The 19,177-nt window shown below is 37.1% G+C and overlaps 1 protein-coding gene across 2 annotated transcripts in view; it reads left to right on the top strand.

Moving 5' to 3' along the window:
- LOC109059289 (FAS-associated factor 1-like) overlaps window positions 1–11,188 on the top strand; it is a 67,355-nt gene extending 56,167 nt beyond the window's left edge. For both annotated transcript variants that reach the window (XM_042761921.1, XM_042761920.1), the window contains exons 18-19: window positions 2,619–2,834; window positions 10,450–11,188. In XM_042761921.1, the coding sequence (XP_042617855.1) occupies window positions 2,619–2,834; window positions 10,450–10,533 (300 nt within the window). In that variant the 3' untranslated portion in view covers window positions 10,534–11,188. The remainder of the gene's footprint in view (window positions 1–2,618; window positions 2,835–10,449) is intronic.
- Window positions 11,189–19,177: the final 7,989 nt, after the last annotated feature.

Genomic DNA, 19,177 nt, shown 5'->3' with positions numbered 1-19,177 from the left:
CCTAAATAATTCACCTTTCCAAAGTTGCCTGATACAAGCCATGTAATCATGATCCTACCTTGTAAACGAACTGGAGTTCACAGAAGTTTAGTTTCCTTGTTTTATTCTGTGTAGAGCCTAGTGAAGCTTTGTTTGTTTGCCAGATATAACTGATTTCCTGCATTATGTTACTATTACTTTGCTTTACCAGTTAGTTCCAGCTAATTGGTTCAAAGGAGCCATTAATGCTTTTGAAAACATCTTAAATATTTAAAATCCACTCTTTCTCATCCAATGAAGCAGCACAAATGAACACAAAAATGACACCCGCACTTTAAGCCCAAATTTAACCCTGACAGTTTCACTCACGTTGACATTTAATGTTTCTAAATAGTCTAAACGTCACTTAAATGGGATTTCATGCCTCATAAGATGACAAACAGCAGTGACAGTCATAAAGCTTCATGTCCTGTTGTAACCACTCTCATCAAACACAGTTTACATTGTTACACAAATCACATACATATTTGTGATCTGCCTGTGTCCTGCAGTGTTTGCGCCATTTCCCCGTATACGAGCTGTACAAAACGACAGGTGCACGTCAAAGCACTGACACTCTCACAAAGACAGCATCAAAAAGTGTCACGCAAAGTTAAATCTCACCTGTAGATGTAGGAGTAAGCAAATATACCCATTCCATATCAGCTGATCAGCAGAATACAATACCACCATATTGACATTCAAATGTATTACAGATGGTGTGGTCTAGCGCTCTTTCTAAAGGCAGTTTGCAGCATGAAGTGTACTTGTTCATTTAGTGTTCTTACAAGTTCCCCACACACTCTTTTTAATGAGATATTTGCTCACCAAAAATAAAAAGCCGCCACACCAGTGTCACTGTTTATTCATATTAAACGGACCAGCTCAGGTGAAACAGCTATATGAGATAATTTGTCACTTTTAGGCTTCAACAAAAGCATGTTATTAGTTTGCAAGCTGGCAATCTCTTATTGCCATGGTATCATTCATGTCAGGATGTAGGCTACAGTATTGACACTCAAACATACGATACCCCACAATAGCTCACTTTAGCTTAATTTAATGCTCGTCTTGGACAAAGCTTTTAATATGAGGCATATTGTGGAGAGGTAAACACAAAGATGGCCTGGAGGCGAAGTAATTGTGTCAGGTCTGTTTTCAGTGCTGTGTTTGTCTGAGATGTTAACTCCGCAGCAGCCTTGTGTTTTAATGAGAGCGGGGTCTGAAGTTCTTCATCTGCTGTCTGTAATGAACCCAAGGGCAGAAGAGGCTTGAAACACACACACACGTTTATACTGATAAAATCACATGCGCCAAACTCCAAATGACCATTGTTTTTCCCCCTTCCATGTTTAAAGGTGACGCCTTTGGATGTGAATCTCCAAGCTGTGAAACGGGTGACATATCTTCGATTCCTGCACCTTGGATTCACAAACAATCATGATTAACCTCTTGCTCTTGAAGTGAAAGATTAGATTTTTCTGTGATTTTCAGCAGCTGTTGCAGTTTGGCTGCATGCATGTATTTGTGAGTTTCTTCTTGTGTGTAATTTTTGTGACATTGTGTGTGTGTAAACAAGGCTGTAAGATGCTCTCCACCTGGAGTCTATCCAAGCACACGCTCACCCTTGCACACACCCAAACCACAGCACCTCGGTGGGTCTGTGGCAACAATGGGCACACTGGAGGGAAACAATCAGCAGAAGTGTATAGAGAAGTAGAGAGGGGAAATGCTCTGTGATTTGGACTCTTTTGTGACCCAGACAGCACATGAAAGGCCGAGGGGGAGTGGTGATGTCATTATTCTCTGCCGTCAGGTGCTACACACACTCTCTGTTTGTTTAGCGCAGTGAAAAGGATGCTCCTTAGTGCCTTTTGTGCACAGGGACCAGGAAACACACAGACACAAATGTGCACACATACATCTCGAGCAGGGCTGGGGAGAGACGCCGGTCGGCCCCCAGAGGGCTTTTTAAGTGTGGCCCCTACCTAAGGGAGCAGGGCCGGCACGCGCTCACACAAGCCACCTGCTGCTAATGAGCTACTGTTGTACACTTTGATGAAATATAATTGCATTATGGTGTGTAAATAAAGCCTTCGTGTTTTGTCACAGCATATGCTGCCCAGTGTCACAACAGGAACAACAAGCTGGAGTTGAAAAGCCCAGAGGAGCGGCAGGTCATGCTCCATGTCACTAGAGATGGCACAATTCCCTCACCTCTCCCTCTCACTTTCGCTCGTTCTCTTTAAAAGTGTATGCGCCTTCTCACCGTTCCCCTCCCCATCCCTCGCTTTTGACGCGTTTTTTTTTTTACAGTGTGATTTTTCTATGACGTGCAAAATGGAAAGATTTTTGTTGTTTTTTGGTGGCACGTTCAAGTTGTGATGTAGCATTAAATGTAGGACCTTTGACGTGTGACTTGCGTGCTGCAATTTCATTTGATCATATATACACATATATATTATGTGGTACAATTATGTGGTTTTATAGTCATTTTAATATTCAGTAAGCTTTAAATCTTCATATTGAAAGCTGTTAGTTCATGAGATACATATCTATTATTTTTCTGTAATGTTACCGTTTTGTTGTCCCTTGCGCAGGCTATCCGTCTCTCATTGGAGCAGGCCCTGCCACCAGAGCCCAAAGAGGACGATGGAGAGCCAATCAGCAAGCTGCGCATCCGAACGCCAAGCGGAGAGTTCTTGGAAAGGCGGTTCCTGGGGAGCTGTAAACTCCAGGTTCTGTTTGATTTTGTTGCCTCCAAGGGCTACCCATCCGACGAGTTCAAATTGCTTACCACCTTTCCACGCAGAAATGTGAGTTCACATGTGTACACAAACATTTACTATAGGTTTCTATAGTTTTCAAATAAACTTCATGTAATGTCTATACATTTTGACCCTAAAATAAACCTTAAGCTTAAAACCTTTTGCAGTCTTTAGAATAATAATATAAATAAATCTGAATAAAATAAATACATAAATATACACTTATGATTTCTTAAAATTACATATTAGCCCTATATATTAGATACATGATACTCTTATATATTATTTATTTAGTTTATTTTAACTATGTGTGTGGGTATGCATGTATCCATACACATATATATATATATATATATATATATATATATATATATATATATATATATAGATATATATCATATATATATATATATATAATATATAATGTTTATATATATAAACATTTATAATTCATTAAATAATATAATAATACATATTAAATATTATTAATAATATATTATTATTATTATTATTATTATTATTATCATTATATTAAAATGATAAATAATATCAAAATAATAATACATATTATAATTATTATTAATAGTCTATATCAATAATGTATATATTAGTGTTATTATTATTGTGTATTTATTAAACACATTTTCCTTTAAAGGATATCCTCAAAGACAGGAAGCATTAATTAAAAAAATGTGTTATTATTTTTAACTACTGACTTACTTGGGTAACTACTACATATTTGGGTGCAAATAACTAGATTAACACACGTATATCATAATGATATTGGTCATGACCGCTCACGACAGCTATTATAAGTACACAAGTGCGCACATAGTCCTGGAACACCCGACTCCTTCCTGTTCAATTTATTTTCTGTGGGCATCTTTCCCCATGCTGGAACATGACTGATATTAGTCTAGAGCCCCACTGATGGTGAATATCTTTTAATTCCTGTCCATCTGCGGTGCACTAATAACTGTGTGTGTGTATGTGTGTGTGCGCAAAGAGTGTGTGTGAGTGTTACAGCTCAGCAGGAAAAATAGAGTGTATAATTGGCTAGTTAATCCCAGCGTGTGGCAGAAGTTTGTTGCTCATCTTATTCTGTGTGTGTGTGTACTGTACAAGTCCACAGATAGTCACACACCTGCACATTAATTAAAAGCCATGCCTGGTTAATTAGTATTTCTTTTCCTCTTGTGTATTTTTTTTATTGTTTTTTTTTTTATATATCTATCCACAAGTGCATGGATATTTTAAGGAATATTAATTGGGGTCCTCAGAAGCAGAAAGGTGCACTGGCTACTTCAGATACAGTCAGCAGTTCTCTTTCCTGTGTGTGAGTGTGTGTTTGTGTCAATACATTGCTGCGTTTGTGCACTCTGCAGCAGGTAGATAGATAACAAGCACTGCTCTTAACGACCTGATTAATTAACAGCATGGAAACAGAAATGGGCTTTCCGTTAATCAAGAGATGTGTGCAGGCCTGCCCAGACAGCATGTCATCCAAACCCTTTGGGGATGAGGGCTAATGCCCCCCAACAAATGCACGCTTTTACACACACGCACACACCCACGCAAAATGCCTTTTCATGCACATAGACACTCAACGTCCGCCTTAAACACTGGCTCTTGGACAGCCTCACACCCAGCAAACACCATTTCACACGTTGTATTGCATTTATTCACAGTCTCTGTCTGGAAAGCAAAAGAGAATCGAGTTGCGTGTTTCTGCGGAAGTTGAAATGTGTATCCAGCAAAAGAGGGAAGCAAAAGCAGGAAAACCAGGCTGTGTTTGTGACTGTGACTACAGTGCTTGAGTTTAATCCTCTCTCTCTTTCTCTCTCTCTCTGCCTCTTCTAATTAAAATCATCTCTGCCACAGACTCGCTCTATCCCTCCCACAGGATTAGGCCATGAGCACTATTGCATTTGTAATTCTGCACAAATGTTTAAACTTCATCTCTCTCTCTCTTACACTTCCCCCCTCCTCCTCCTCCTCCTCTCCTCTCCGCATCCAAAACCAAGATAATTGCCAGCAATAAGAGAGTGATTAAACAGAGGAGTTTAGAAAGAGAGAGATGGAAAAGTGTCTGAAGGCTTTTGTTTCATTTGCGGCCTGCGAGGGTTGTGTTTTCAGTTTGTTTGTTCTTTTCTTCTCTTTGATGGACAGATCCAATGCACCTGCACTCTTCTGAACGAGAGTGTGAGGAAGGATTAGAAAGCAGCCTCAGGATTCTCTTTCTATTCATAACACTCATTAATGTCATGGCACAGTCACATTGCCACTCACACCAGCGCTTAGAGGACCTCCAATCATCTGATGTGCTCTTTTTGTTTTCTGTTGTTTTTTATCCAAGTTATCCAACTTGGGATACGTGAGGACATCTCTTGAATGAGTAATCTAATCTCACGTGTCTCGCTTGTAGTATGGTGCTTCTCAGCTGGTGGGTTCTGACCCAAAAATGAGTAACAGGTCTGTTCTGAATAGAGAAACAAAACTAAATGCAAATAATAAAATGAAACTAACCATGCAATGAAAATGAATGAGCTTGGCAACTTTTTCTATCAAAATCATAATTGGTTTTATAATTTTATATAAAAATGTATGATTGAAATATACTATATATAATATATATATATATATATATATATATATATATATATATATATATATAATATATATTATTATATACATAGAATATTGAATATTTATTTATTCTGTTTCAGCTTATTGTTTTCATAAATATAATATAATATAATTAAAAAAATATATATATGTATTATACATTTATAAAGTGTGGCCTACAGATCACTCTTTATAAATCTTTTGCACTTGATTTCAAGGTCATTATGTGATTTCCAAAGTCAGGGTCACCAGACCAAACCAGTTGCAAAACCACTGCTTGATAAAACATCTGTTCTTTCTATCCTCAGAGAGCCATTTGGATGTGCCGTTTCACATCTCTTACGTCAGTGCGTGGCCTCTACATTTATGTTGGCTTCTTGCCTTTAGACCCCCCCCCCCCCCCCCCCTTAGCATCCCGTGGTCATACTAAAGACAAGCAGGGAGCCAGAACTCACTTCTCCCCAGAGGTGGGAACCCTCCTTTCCCCATCCGTCTCCACCTTCGGCCGGCCCTTAGCAGAGTCTTACTCCAACACTGCGAGCGCTAACGCCCTCACCGCTCCAGCAGGCAGATAATGATCTCCCACCGCTTTCCTAATTGGCCAAATAAACACTCTACAACACAGCACTAACACAGACCTGGCTATTGGGTTTTAATTAATGGTGAAGGACCCTAAATGGCTTCATTAGAACCGCGTTGTTTCAGCTGTATATTTTTTTTCCCCCTTCTATTTGGAAAACCACATCTCACATGTCTGGTCTTTATTTTCCTTCTCTCTTAGCCGCTTATTGCAGGTTCTTTTATTACTGCTAATGAAGGGCAATATTTATTTGCCTGGCTTTTAAAGTGGAGATGTTCAGTTTAAACAAGTCTCGCAACTAATCAGCGAGGACTGGCGTTCAGCTTATTACTAATTTGCTTTAAATGTTTTGACTACATGATTCGGAAGCCAGACCTTTCTTAAAACCTGTGTGTTCTTAATTTCTAATAATGCCTTCGCTTGGTTTACTTTGCAGCGGCCTGGTAACATACACCTGCTTTATGGTGAAACTCTGTATTGTCATTTTAATGAGTTTTTTCTGTGTTATTGATCAGGTTAATCCTTATGTATACTAATAATGAAATTAATTAAACTAAACGGGCAGCTGCAAGTGACATCAGTTAATCGTGCTCTGAGACATTCAGCTTTTATTTATTTTATTTTTCCAGTGAACTCCGTATTGATTCCCTCTGGACTTTTCAAAAAGTCTGCTTGTAGAAATGTACACAGTACAGTCTGTGATGCAAAAGTACTGCTCAAATTTCACACGAAGACGTATTTACACTAACAGTACTGGTGAATTTTCCCTTTTTTTTAATAATATTGTATATAATTTAGAAGCTTATTTTACTGTTTATATATTATATATTTATAAATCTCACAATATTTGGGCCTACATTTTTTACATTTAGCCTTTAGTTGCAATTTCTTCTTCTTTTTTTTTTTTTTTGTACATTACCAATCAAAAGTTCGAGTAAGAGTTTCCTTTTTAAATAATAATAATAATAATGATAATACTTTAATTCAGCAAGGATGCAGTAAATTCATCGAAAAGAAACACTTGAGACATTTATAATGTTACAAGTGATTTCTATTTCAAATAAATGATTTCCTTTTGAAATTTACATTAATCATAGAATCCTGAAAAAATGTAGCATGGTTTTCACAGATGCATGACATTGCTTTCAACACTGATAAAAAAAAAATGTTTCTTGACTATTAAATCAGCATATTAGAATGATTTCTGAGGGAATGTGTGACGCTGAAAACTGGAGTAATAGCTGATCTAAAGGATCATGTGACTGAAGACTGGAGTAATGGCTGCTGAAAATTCAGATTTGCCATCACAGGAATAAATTACATTTTAAAATATATTAAAATGCAGTTTTTTAAATTGTAATAATATTTTACAATATTTTCTGTATTTTTGATCAAATAAGTAATGTCTTGGTGAGCATAAGAGACTTTCTGTCAACAAAATTAAAACAGACCCCAGACTTTTGAACGGTATTGTACATTAAACATTTTGTTAGTTTTTTGCTCAATTGCTTGTGAATGGTCATCGCTCCGTTTAGGGCTCACAAGTCGAGTAGCACTCTACTTTTGGAGAGCAGGATCGTGCCCCTTTTCCTGTGGTCATCTGGGTGGCTGTCTTGTGTTTGTTTGGTGACTGTGTGGGGCCGTTGAAGATGAGTGTGTTAAAGGTTTAACAGGATTACCTGCCATCAACATCATCAAGGCCCAAAGAAAACAGCCACCCGGGCCTCTCCTCCATCACGGCCACTTCTTGCTTTAATAAACCTCTTCAGGATTACGGTGATATGAGTCTCCTCACCCTTCAAATGATCTCTTTTCTTCTTCTGTTTACTTTGGCCGTCAGAGAACGTATTGTTCATCACTGGAGATCACACTACCCGGGCACGTTTAAATTCATTTGGTCTCAACGTCCCCCACTGGACCGAAAGCAGTGCATTGTGGGTTAAGGTTGTCAGTTGGGGTTTTAATCGTACTTTAATTTTATGATTGTGTGAGTGTGGGTTTGTGTATCAGTTGAGGTGTTAGAAGCACCAACGCAATCAGTGTTGCACAGAGAAGTCTAATTTAATTCAGAAGGGCCAAACAGAAGAAACTAACAAGTGCTGAGAAAAGAGGGAGGGAGTGAGAGGAAGAAAAAGAGCGAAAGACAGAGAGAGTGGAGGAAAACAACAGCTTTGTTTGTTGACAGATGCTTCTCCTCTTATGGTCTGTTAATTGGATAACAATGTAAACAATTACCCGTGGCATCTGTCTGCTGCTATTGGAGTGCCACCTTGTTTCTCTCATTCCCCTTTAAAAGAGAACAGTCATCAACACAAACACGCGCACACATCTGCGCCACCCTAGAACCTCATTTACTTCTACCTGATGCTGTGGTGTTATAGCAGGTTTTTGGGTTCATTTCCACTTTAGTTTTTTTTTTTTAAGTACTTGTATGAAAGAAAGGGAAGGCATCCTGGTGGGAGCAATGTGTTTTTACGACGCTCTCCCTGGTACTACCCCCTCCTGTGCCCTCAGGTCAGATTGAAAAACAAAAAGCATAAGTCACACTAAAATGAGGTTTGGGGCAACACAGCTAATGTGCTGAAGCGGGTGTGATATCTGTACTACACCCCCTTTGAGATGCCAAACCCGCCGATAATACGCTGTCACTTTGAACTTGCTGTCATCTGCGCAGTGCTTCACGTCAGGTGTGTCCCAATGGGGCCATTACCTCAAAATCATTTTTTCAAAGTAAAATTTGTTTTTTAGACGTTAGAATGATAGTTTTTGTGTTATGGATCAGAATCATGCCTTTAAAGTATATTTCAAGTTAAATACATCTTAAAATGTATTGACAGTAATTTCAATTTCAAATAAATGCTGTGTTTTTCAAAATGGATAATAGTAAGAAATATTTTTTTAAGTCCCGAATATTAGCATATTAGAATGATTTTTGAAGAATCATGTGACACTGAAGACTGGAGTAATGATGCTGAAAATTCAGCTTTGCCATAACAGGAATAAATTACGTTTTAAGATATTTTAAGATTAAAATAAGAAAACAGTCATTTTAAATTGTAATATTATTTCAGAATATTGGCGTTTTTACAGTCATTTTGATCAAATAAATGCAGCCTTGGTGAGATTAATAGAACTTTTATACCTTTTTTTAAAAAGTCGCCCAAACTTTTGAACAGTACTACATACATTTTTAACTATTTAAGTTGTGCAAGTTAACATTATCTATGAACAATTAAGATTTATCTGTTATGTAAATGCTGTACAAATTGTTAGTCATTATTTCATGATATGAAAATAATCAAACCTTATTGTACAGTGTTAGCTGTATGTGGCATGCTGGCAATTACCACAGAAAATTATTTGAATTGTTCCTCAGTTTCTCAAAAAGGACTTTACAGAACATTTTTTCATTATTGTGGCAATAATGAGTCGGCTTTTTTGATTTGGACCAGTAAGAAACCACCCACAACACCTTAGCAACCATGAAATATGGAACGGCCCAAGAAACTAATTTCATGCAGAGTTTTGAGATTTTTTTTTTCTTTTCAGTGTATTTTGCATATGTTCTTTTTATTCCATCAGCTTTGTAATACTGGCTAATGTCATGACCGCTTTAACAGAAATGACACAACACAGTATGTAAGCGTTATTCTCCAACCCTGTGACCTTCCAGTCCAGCTGCTTTCAGCTCCTTGTTTTAATTACAAACCCGCAGAGCTGGAGGGGTCTTCGGAGCAGAGAATAGGACTTTATCAGAGCCCTGTCAGCAGGCTGCAGTTAAGCCCCTGTCCTGAGCACTGCGGCCGTGCGATGTGTGGACACCCAGGTGTGAGCAAAGGCCCCGTGTAATAGGAGAACACTCTGCTATTAGCTCACGACAATACAGCCATCGTCTCCTGCACTCCTTTTCTCTCTCAGCGAACCGAGATGTGGGTGATGGTCGTGTCGTCACAAATGTCAGTTAGTTTGCTGTTAAAAGTGTGGCCAGTGATTGCAGTGCTTTTGGATAATGAAGTCGGGCTTCTCTCATGGAGATTATTAGTGGCTGATGAGTTCTCACCCCATTGCTATTGTGTTTGGTTTGGATCGGTCCATTTGCGATAACAAACAGCATCTCAAAGGGAAACAGGACACGTACCTCACACAGGGACATTATCGCATTACGCCGTTAACCAGTGACATCAGATGGCTAGACCCCACACATCGCTTAGTTTAGGAGGAATGGCCAGACTTAACCTGCACACCTCATGAACTTTTTTTTTTTTATCAAGTACAATCTTGATATTGTAGTAATTACCCGGTCATGCAAAGAATGAAACCGTAATGATAAGTATATTACCGTCCACACGTTATGTATTATCATCATCCTTGGTGTAAACGGGACTTAAAATTAGCACTTCTTTATTCTTTAAGCTTTGAAAAACCTCAAATTAGCTTTTTTTCTTCGTCTCTTCCCAGATAACGCAGTTAGACCCGGCATGGAGCCTTCTGGAGGCCAAACTCTTCCCTCAGGAGACCCTGTTCCTGGAGGCCAAAGAGTAGGACTGATCCGAGATGTCCTGAGGCGAACAAGAAGACTAGGCAAAGAACTTTTTAGCATGATGTCCACAGCGACCAGACACACACACACACACACACCCACACAAGCCTTCACACATTATCACACAGTGCGTTGTATATGAATGCTGAGTGTACATTTTATGCACACGGAGGCCTTCACAAGCACATGGATAAATGATCACTCTCCTCACATTAACTGCAGTGTAATGTTCTTTTTCCACCCAAAATGTAAGGTAACTGAAATGAATAAAAAAAATAACATGCAGAGGTGTGAAAGTCTAAAACAGCCAGCCTCACAGACAAGGACTTCTCACTACGGCTGCTTTTTAGACATGTTTTGTGTTGAAATGAGACAAAAAATATAAATTAAAAAAATGACAAATAAATAAAAGTCAAACAAAGAGACATTTCCTGGAGAACGCAGGACCATTTCCTTTCCCAAGGTTCTCAGAGTCCCTGATTCACAGCTTGGCCCTTGACAGTCCATCATCCCGGCTTCTTCCTGATACCCAAATTGATGATACTTGGTTTTAATCTCAATTGCCTATGTTTATTTTCCTCCATTTCCCCCCTTTTTAAGTTTGATGCTGTATTGGATTTAGGTTGATATACATTATATAAAGAATATATAAACATGCATGTGTCTTGCCATTCTAAATTTATTTTTACCTTCCTGTGTGGGTGACTATATCATTGTGACATCATCAAACCAGCACATGGCCTCTTCGCATTGAAGTTCAGCATTTTTAATACATGACAGCTGAGGTCAATTTAAAGGATTCTTACATTATTTAACTCGCTTGTCATTCCAAAGCTGTATGACTGTTTTCCAAACAGAGAAATTATGAAACGTACTGAGAACCATCTGAATGAGAACTGGAGCTTCAAAAAGGATAAAAGTGGTCAATATGATTTGAATGCTATATAGCAAGTCTTCTGAAGACAAAAGTTAGAAAGAAACCTAAGTTTGTTTTTTTTAAACCGAAAATCTTGGCCTATCATTTTGGGGGTGTAGTAACGTTTGATTTATGGATCAGTGGTTGTTTTGGGTCAGATCTTTTCAATGCTTTGTCTGATTTTATTTCTCTCAAAGACTTAACAAATCAGACAGTGTACAATTATTACAATATTCTGTTTTTTTGTTCCACGAAAGAAAGTCATACACCCACGTATCGTTTGGAACGATACGTGGGTGAGCAAATGTCAGCGTTTTCATTTTCGCTTTAAACTGTTCTTTTAACACCCTAGGACAGGAATGCAAGTACATCGCACCAATCCGTTTTTACTCATTTATTTTCCAGTTTAAGATTACTGCAGTCAGATTTTTTTATTTATTTATTTTTTCCCAGTTATTTGGGATCTATTGATTCAATGAGGAGTTTACCCTGGGAATACCACAAATATCTTCACTGCTGATGTGAACTACTTATGGTTAACAATACATTGCACTAAAGAAGTTTTTTTGTTTTGTTTTGTCATTGTGCATGAGAATGTAGCCAGTGGCATTCTCATGACTGGTCATGTATTCTGAAAGGACTCAACAAAGACAATTCAGTGATCATTCTGAGGAACTCTGAATGCTACATGATGTGCAGAAACACTGAAGTACTGACAGTAGATGTTGAATGGAGTTTATTTTTGTTTTTTTAGCTGTCTTTGAGGTTTTCAGTCATCTCTGATCAGAATAATTAGCCGTTATGGCTATTTCCCCCCCACTGTACTTTGAAATTAAGTGCTTATTGTAATCTCTGCAGCTCCACGCATTTTAATGATAGAAAAACAAGACTGATCTTGTATGAGATTAAACTATGTCAGTTTAACTACTGGTTAAATAATTAGTCAAATTATGATATATGTGATGGTTCAGTGATCCAGCTTGATTCTTTGTGAATTTTTGTCAATGTATTGAAAGCCAATAATGATCACCGTTCTGCTGAACTGAAGTGACACCTAAAGAACAGAATGTGATTTATGTAAAGTACAGTTTCTCATGTGCATATGACCTTTTTTTAAATTGGATAGAGGGAGTCTAACCTGGAGGCTGTTTAATTCGTGTTGCCTTGCCGTTCTCACGCAAGGAATCTGAATGTTTAATGTGTGCATCCAGTCATACTTCCACTGTAGATGATGTGCTCTGAGAAGACATGAATCATTCTGTTTCTCACACACACTGTGTGGTGAGAATGAGCTTAGATGTTAAACTAACTCAAACACTGTGTTGTTCTGGTCAGTGAGTTCAGTATTCACTTCAGACAAAGGAGAAAGCCTTATTCAAAGTGACAACAACAAACTAAATTACAGCTCTCTTCAAGCTTGGTCAGGTAACACAATACTCTGAAATCGGCTCTTGTGTGTTCGTCAGCCCCAAAATGAGCATTCGCAAAATGTGAATGTTTCTTCGTTTTTATGGTTTATATGCTCACTTCCGCTCTGAAATGTAATGTTGTCAAATATGAGTGATGCCTGTGTAAATTAGACTTGAATGTGTTTCAGGATCTGCAGATAACTGTTCTCTGGGTATCATTTTATGTTTGGCCTAGTCTACTCTCTTCAAGAAAGAGCAACCCTGGAAAGGTAAGATTTACTCATTTTCTTCAAGTTTTCATCATGCACAATCAGGTGTGAAAGAATGGTAAATCCAGCCCAAGGGAGAAATGCTGGTTATGCAGCTTGTGTGTGCGTGTTATATTACTGTTTCAATGACTGAATGATTAGTTAATTCACAAAGACATTGACTTTGACAGCAGTGATGTGCAGATCGGAAATGCTGTCATTAACATATTGAACTGATATTTCTTTTAGCTATACCCATCCTTTATGCACTTCACTATAGTCAAACAAATATCAGGTGTGTTCTGGGCAATATGAGAAAAGCACAATAATTCCCACAGTTGAAACAGTAATCCTCCTCTTTGGAAAAAATAATCCTGTATCAGTGGATATAATGGGTTTTGATGGTTTTTCCTTCCATTTGAAACATTTACTTTTAGATGAACTAGTCTTTAAGGTGTGTGTGTGTGTGTGTGTGTGTGTGTATATATATATATATATATATATATATATATATATACACGCACACACACACAAATCATTCTTGACACTATAAGTCTAGTCAAAAATTATTGAACAATTCCATTTTGAAAAAAGGACAAAAATTAAAAATGATATAATTATAAAAAAAAACATGCACATGCATGTATATATACATTTTATTACCTTTATATTACCTAGTTAGACTTTATATAAACTAGACTTTAATGTATTCTGGACCCGTAAAGACTACACAAACATTACTGAACAGTTTTATTACCTTAAGTGTGTGTGTACAATATTTCATACATATTTTACATGTTATATACATTTTAAAATATTGACAACTTGTGAAAAAAGGAAGGAATATTCTTATTATTTGTGTGTATGGTGTATGTAAATTACATATATTTAATTTTTTGTGTGTACGTGTGTGTGTGTGTGTGTGTGTGTGTATATATATATATATATATATATATATATATTTATATACACACACAGACACACACACACATTCATATATGTAATTTATAATATCAGCATTTTTAAAAGCTTTATTATAGTGATACTGAGTTTTGCATTTGTCGATCTGATTTTCTTTTTCATACAGTTACCCTGCTGACCACTTGTCAGGTCTGTGACATCTCAATCAGTGACCCTGAATTGTATCAGCTGTAAATCAAGAATCCAATTTTCCATTGCCATCATGGTTTGATCCCAAACTCTATATTTAGGGACAATAGTTATTTTATGGCTTCCTGTGAGACAGATTGTCCTCTGGCAACATCAGGTGGTGGCTCGATTCTTCAATAACAAAAGGGAAGCATTCAATAATGTTTGACTAGTCTTTAAGGGTCAAGGATGCTGCTGGCCCTTGGTGAGAGAAGAGAATTCCTGATGCAAGTGATCTCTTCTTTGAAGCAGTTCCTGATCCCACAGCATCCACTCACCCAACGATGCTGAAATCTCAGACTAAACTAACCTGGAGGGTCACTCAAAGTTTACTTTCTCAGAGACACTAGAGAAACAGAATCTATGCGGCTTAAAGAGTCGCCCGAAAAAGGGGCTCATTTGTGATGGGGAGTGTGTGCAAATGGAGTGAGTGAGACGGGAGGGATTGGTGTGAACAGAAATTGTTTTATTGGCTGCTTCCAAATGGAATGCTTTAGTCATCCTGACAGATCTCCAGGAGTTTTCAGTAGAGTTTTCATTTCATTAGGTATTAAGACCTGAAGGTTACCAGACTGTAGGTGGAACTTACTTTTTTACTGTTTATGGATGTTTCTTCAATTAGGGAAACTTTCCCCTGTTTTTTTAATGATTGGTTTTTGCTTGTTTGTTTTTAGTAGGTTTCCATGTTTAAATCAATATTTTAATCTGTTTCTTTATAATTAATTTAAATATGCTTATATTTCTTCCCCTCTTTAATCCATTGTGCTGAAATTGTAGTTTGCACTTTTTCCAAAAAAAAAAAAAAAAAATTTAATTAAAAATTTGTTGAAAAAAAATGTATAGCAAAAAAAATACTGTAGCCAATTCTGCTTTTTAAGAACAATTTCTCCTAAAAGGTTTAAGTTTCTGTGTTTGTTGGTTGTGAAAAAATAAGCAGTGACAGCTCTGCCAGAAAAGCAGAGCGAAATGTAATTTTACATAGTATTATTTGAAATTGAGAAATCGTATATTTTGTTGTGTCAGGGCATGACAAACCTTTCTCCAGGCCCCAAAAATGACCTTAGACTCCAGAGGGTTAAATTATACACGTGTTTAAAAAAAAAAAAAAAAAATTAGATGAATGCTGACAATAATGTCCAGGACAACCGTATAATATACGAGTAGCTACTTCCTAAATAAACAATAAAAAAAAAATCACTTAAAAAATAGCATGACATATTATGTCTCTATACTAATAGTTATTAATATAACCACGGTAAAAATATAAAGCACAAATGTACATTCAATACAAAAAAGGGGGAGGGGGGGGGGCAAAAATTTTATTCAAGTTCTGACTACGATTAATTTAATAAATCCGTGCATTAGACTGTGTTGGCCTGTGTTAAGCATCTTTGTGAAACGGTAAAATACACTACAGTTCTCATAAAAGAGCTTGCATTATTATCTTGAAGATTTACTACTGCTGAGTAAAATATTTTTGAAGGAAAGATGACGTCTTAATATATAGTGAATATTTACAAATAAATTAATTAAAAGAATCAGTTAATATTACTGGACGTTGTGTGTCTATCTGGACAAAACTGAGCGTTTGTTATTCACTGTAAAATAAAGTATACAAAATTTGTGTATTTCAGTGTGTTTCTTCCAATCATTATGAATCTACTATTTACATGCCATTAATAGGCTATATGTTTAAAAATTTAGATCTCATAATAATTTTAATTTGTCTAATAATATAATCTTTGAGGCACTACTTGTTTTATTTTTGTGAGTAACATTAACGGTGCCACTTGTAAGTAGTACGCTAATTACAAAAAAAAATTAACGGATGCACTTATTAAATTTTTTTGCGTATTGTTCGGCAACTCTCAGCGGTGACACTAAGCATTAATCTTTCGATATTAAAAAGTTGTCCAGAAAGTAAGTTTACACGGCCATTGTCCAGGCTGGCACAATCCCCGTTTCCCACTCCCGTCTCATAAGAAAATTCTGCAAAGGAGAAGAAAAAATAATAAAGCTGTGGTATTCGGATTATCGTGGACGAGGATAAAGCATTAAATGGGGCTAAAGGGGCCTGAATAGACGCAGTGGCGTGCGAAGAGAAGCAGAGTAATTATTGCTTCATAATTGTGTTCTTTTTCTTTTTTCAGACAGCATCACGCTGCAGAGCCCCACTTGGAGCGGTTGTGACATTTAGGAGGCCGGTCTTTGTGCTCAACACTTCAAGTTTAAAAAACAAGGCCAATTGAGTCGGCGCAGCTCAAAGCCCCAACCATTGTGAGGGACCACATTGAGTTTGGATTTGGGACAATGGTGTTTCTCAAATTTCTTGCAAAAACCTATACTCCATCTGTGATCTCAATGAGCGCTCTTTCATTGGGTTCCTGCTTTTCTGTTTGATTCGTTTGTAAAGGGAGGCAGATGTGGAAGGATGGAGGCCGCATTTTAATTGGCTGCTGCCTGAACACACACTCGCATCATTTCATCTGTCATCGGCGCTGTGCATCCTTAGTGTTAAAAGTGGAATTGAGTCTAGAGAGTAAGATTACAGTAATAAGTTGTTTTTTAATGTGGTCTTATAATTTCTCTTTCTCTCTCTAATATGGCTTGGACGCCTTAATAAAGTTATTTACCATCTTGGAATTTTACTATTTGCAGTTAGAACCAAAAAAGGAAGACCGCAGTATCTAGTGTAGTTATAGCTACTATATTTTACCGACCAGATCAAAAACAGACTGCATGAAGATGCAACACACAGTTCCGTTTTTAAAGTCTTCCATGAAGATTTAGGAAACTTGTTTTGTAATATCCACTATCCAGTACGAAACCTAGTTATATGATTCTAGAACTAGTTTGTTTTATTATAACTAAACGGCACCAAATGGTGCATAGTAGCTACTACTCACTCTCAGAGAAAAAGGTACAAAATCTGTCAGTTACACTTACACTTTGGGTAAAATATGTGCCTTTAGGGTATAAATGTGCACTATTTAGGGCTACATAAGGTACGTTTTGAAAAGATACACCAGAGTGACCAGTTTTTTTGCCTTGTGCTTTTTTTTTTTTTTTTTTTTTTTTTGAGGATTGTTTAATTTCGTAAATGAAAATACGGATTTAGAAATTAGCATTAATTAATAATCATAAAAATACATATAGGCTAAATGTGTGTGTGTGTATATATATATATATATATATATATATATATATATATATATAGGAAATAAATAACTAAAGCAAGCGTCCATCCTAAGTAAGCCAATAAAAGCTTATTTTAACGCAGTTATTTTAAGCGCTTTGTTCTGTGCCTTTAGGGGAATGCCATTGCTGCGCTCAAGGGTCCTGCGCGGCGCGGCAGCTTTTCATGTGAACAAGAGGTTAACAACCTAATGAGGACTTGGAGAAGAGATGAAGCGTGTAAATACACTGGTTTTTTTTAACCCGCGCTCGGCACCCTCATTCCCCTTTTTATCTGCTACTCTAACCTCTGCTGCGCTCTGCGCACTCAAACCATTCCAGCAGGAGTTCCGCAGGGAGGCAGTTCGGGTCCAGCCGCTCTCCGGCCGGGTATCAGCGGAGAGAAAGATCCTTACAATAGCGCTCCGGGGTGCTGGAGGAACAGAGACATGCTGTTACATATGTCGGGTCAAGCATCTCTTTTGTGCTGCTTTAAAAAGGTGTAAAACTCAGTCAGCGGTGGAGATTCTAAAGGGAGTGAAAGCCTTGTATGGGTTTTTGATGCATAGGTCTGATGAACTGTTGAAAGATTGTTGAATTTCCTAAGTGCCCACAGTCAGTTTTAATTGCCCGGGGGCATTTAATTGGAATTCACAGAGACGCCCATTCAATGGAGAGATTTTCCTTTTCAAGTAAAGTGTGGCCGGATTCATTATTTAAACTTCATAAAATATATAGGTTCTGCATGAACTTAATTAGTAAATGTATCCTTATACTCTTAAAATAAAAGATTTTAGCGATTCTTGGTATCGGAGTAGAAGCTTTTTCTTTTCAAAGTTTGCACTGTGGATGTTCTGAGAATTAACAAGTTTTTAATGTTTACACAGACCAGGGCAAATTGGCTTCTGCGTTCATTAAAGTTTTCTCGAACGGATAGAAGGTAATTGTGAAAACCGAGTTTGTCGATCTTTAAAATCATGTTTAAAATGTATTTGATATTCTGCATTCTATACTAAATGTATTTGTAATGAGTAGCCTAGGTAGGTTGTAAAAAATAATATCTAAGTCGTTTACTTTGAGTTAGTTGCATTCCGAAAGTTTTGACTATATGGCTATCATCGACAGAACAGCTTACAGAAAACCGGCTTAGTTTTCATATCTGTCAAAAGATCACAGTTGTTCAGAGCTGTGCTTTCATCATCTCTCAGTTTATGAACAATCAACGCCTGCTTGCGGTTTTGCAATGATCTCGGGATGTCTATTTTCAGTCGCGTGAGATCGCTGCCGAGATAATGACTTGGAATGTCAAAAAGCTTTAGTTTAATATCGTCTCTATTAGTGTGCTGGTTGGGTAATTAAAGGTGCAGATGAGAGCGGCGGGGGGGACAGATGGCATTTGCTTACTGTGATTGAGTGTGTAAACAATAAGAAACCGAGCGACAGGGAAACAGTACAGGCCCACATCACTTTATCAAATTCAAAGTCCAGGTACCAGATAAGAGAACAGTAGCGACCTGCTTTAAATTCTTTGAAAAATACAAAACTATTTGGCGATTTGCATTAGTCCGAACGAAAAAGAAATAATATTCAGATTTAAGTATTTTGTTGTCTAGCAGATTTCTTTAGCAAATACAAGCAAACATTTTCATTTTTAGCAGAGAAACAGAATTTAAAAAAAAAACGTAATGTACAACGAATCGTTAAATAAATAAGCAATATAGGAATAAATTCAGTAAATTCAGTAAGTGAA

This window comes from Cyprinus carpio, chromosome A8 (assembly GCF_018340385.1).
Source record: "Cyprinus carpio isolate SPL01 chromosome A8, ASM1834038v1, whole genome shotgun sequence".
NCBI lineage: Eukaryota > Metazoa > Chordata > Actinopteri > Cypriniformes > Cyprinidae > Cyprinus > Cyprinus carpio.
This window is presented reverse-complemented; position numbering and strand designations above follow the sequence as displayed.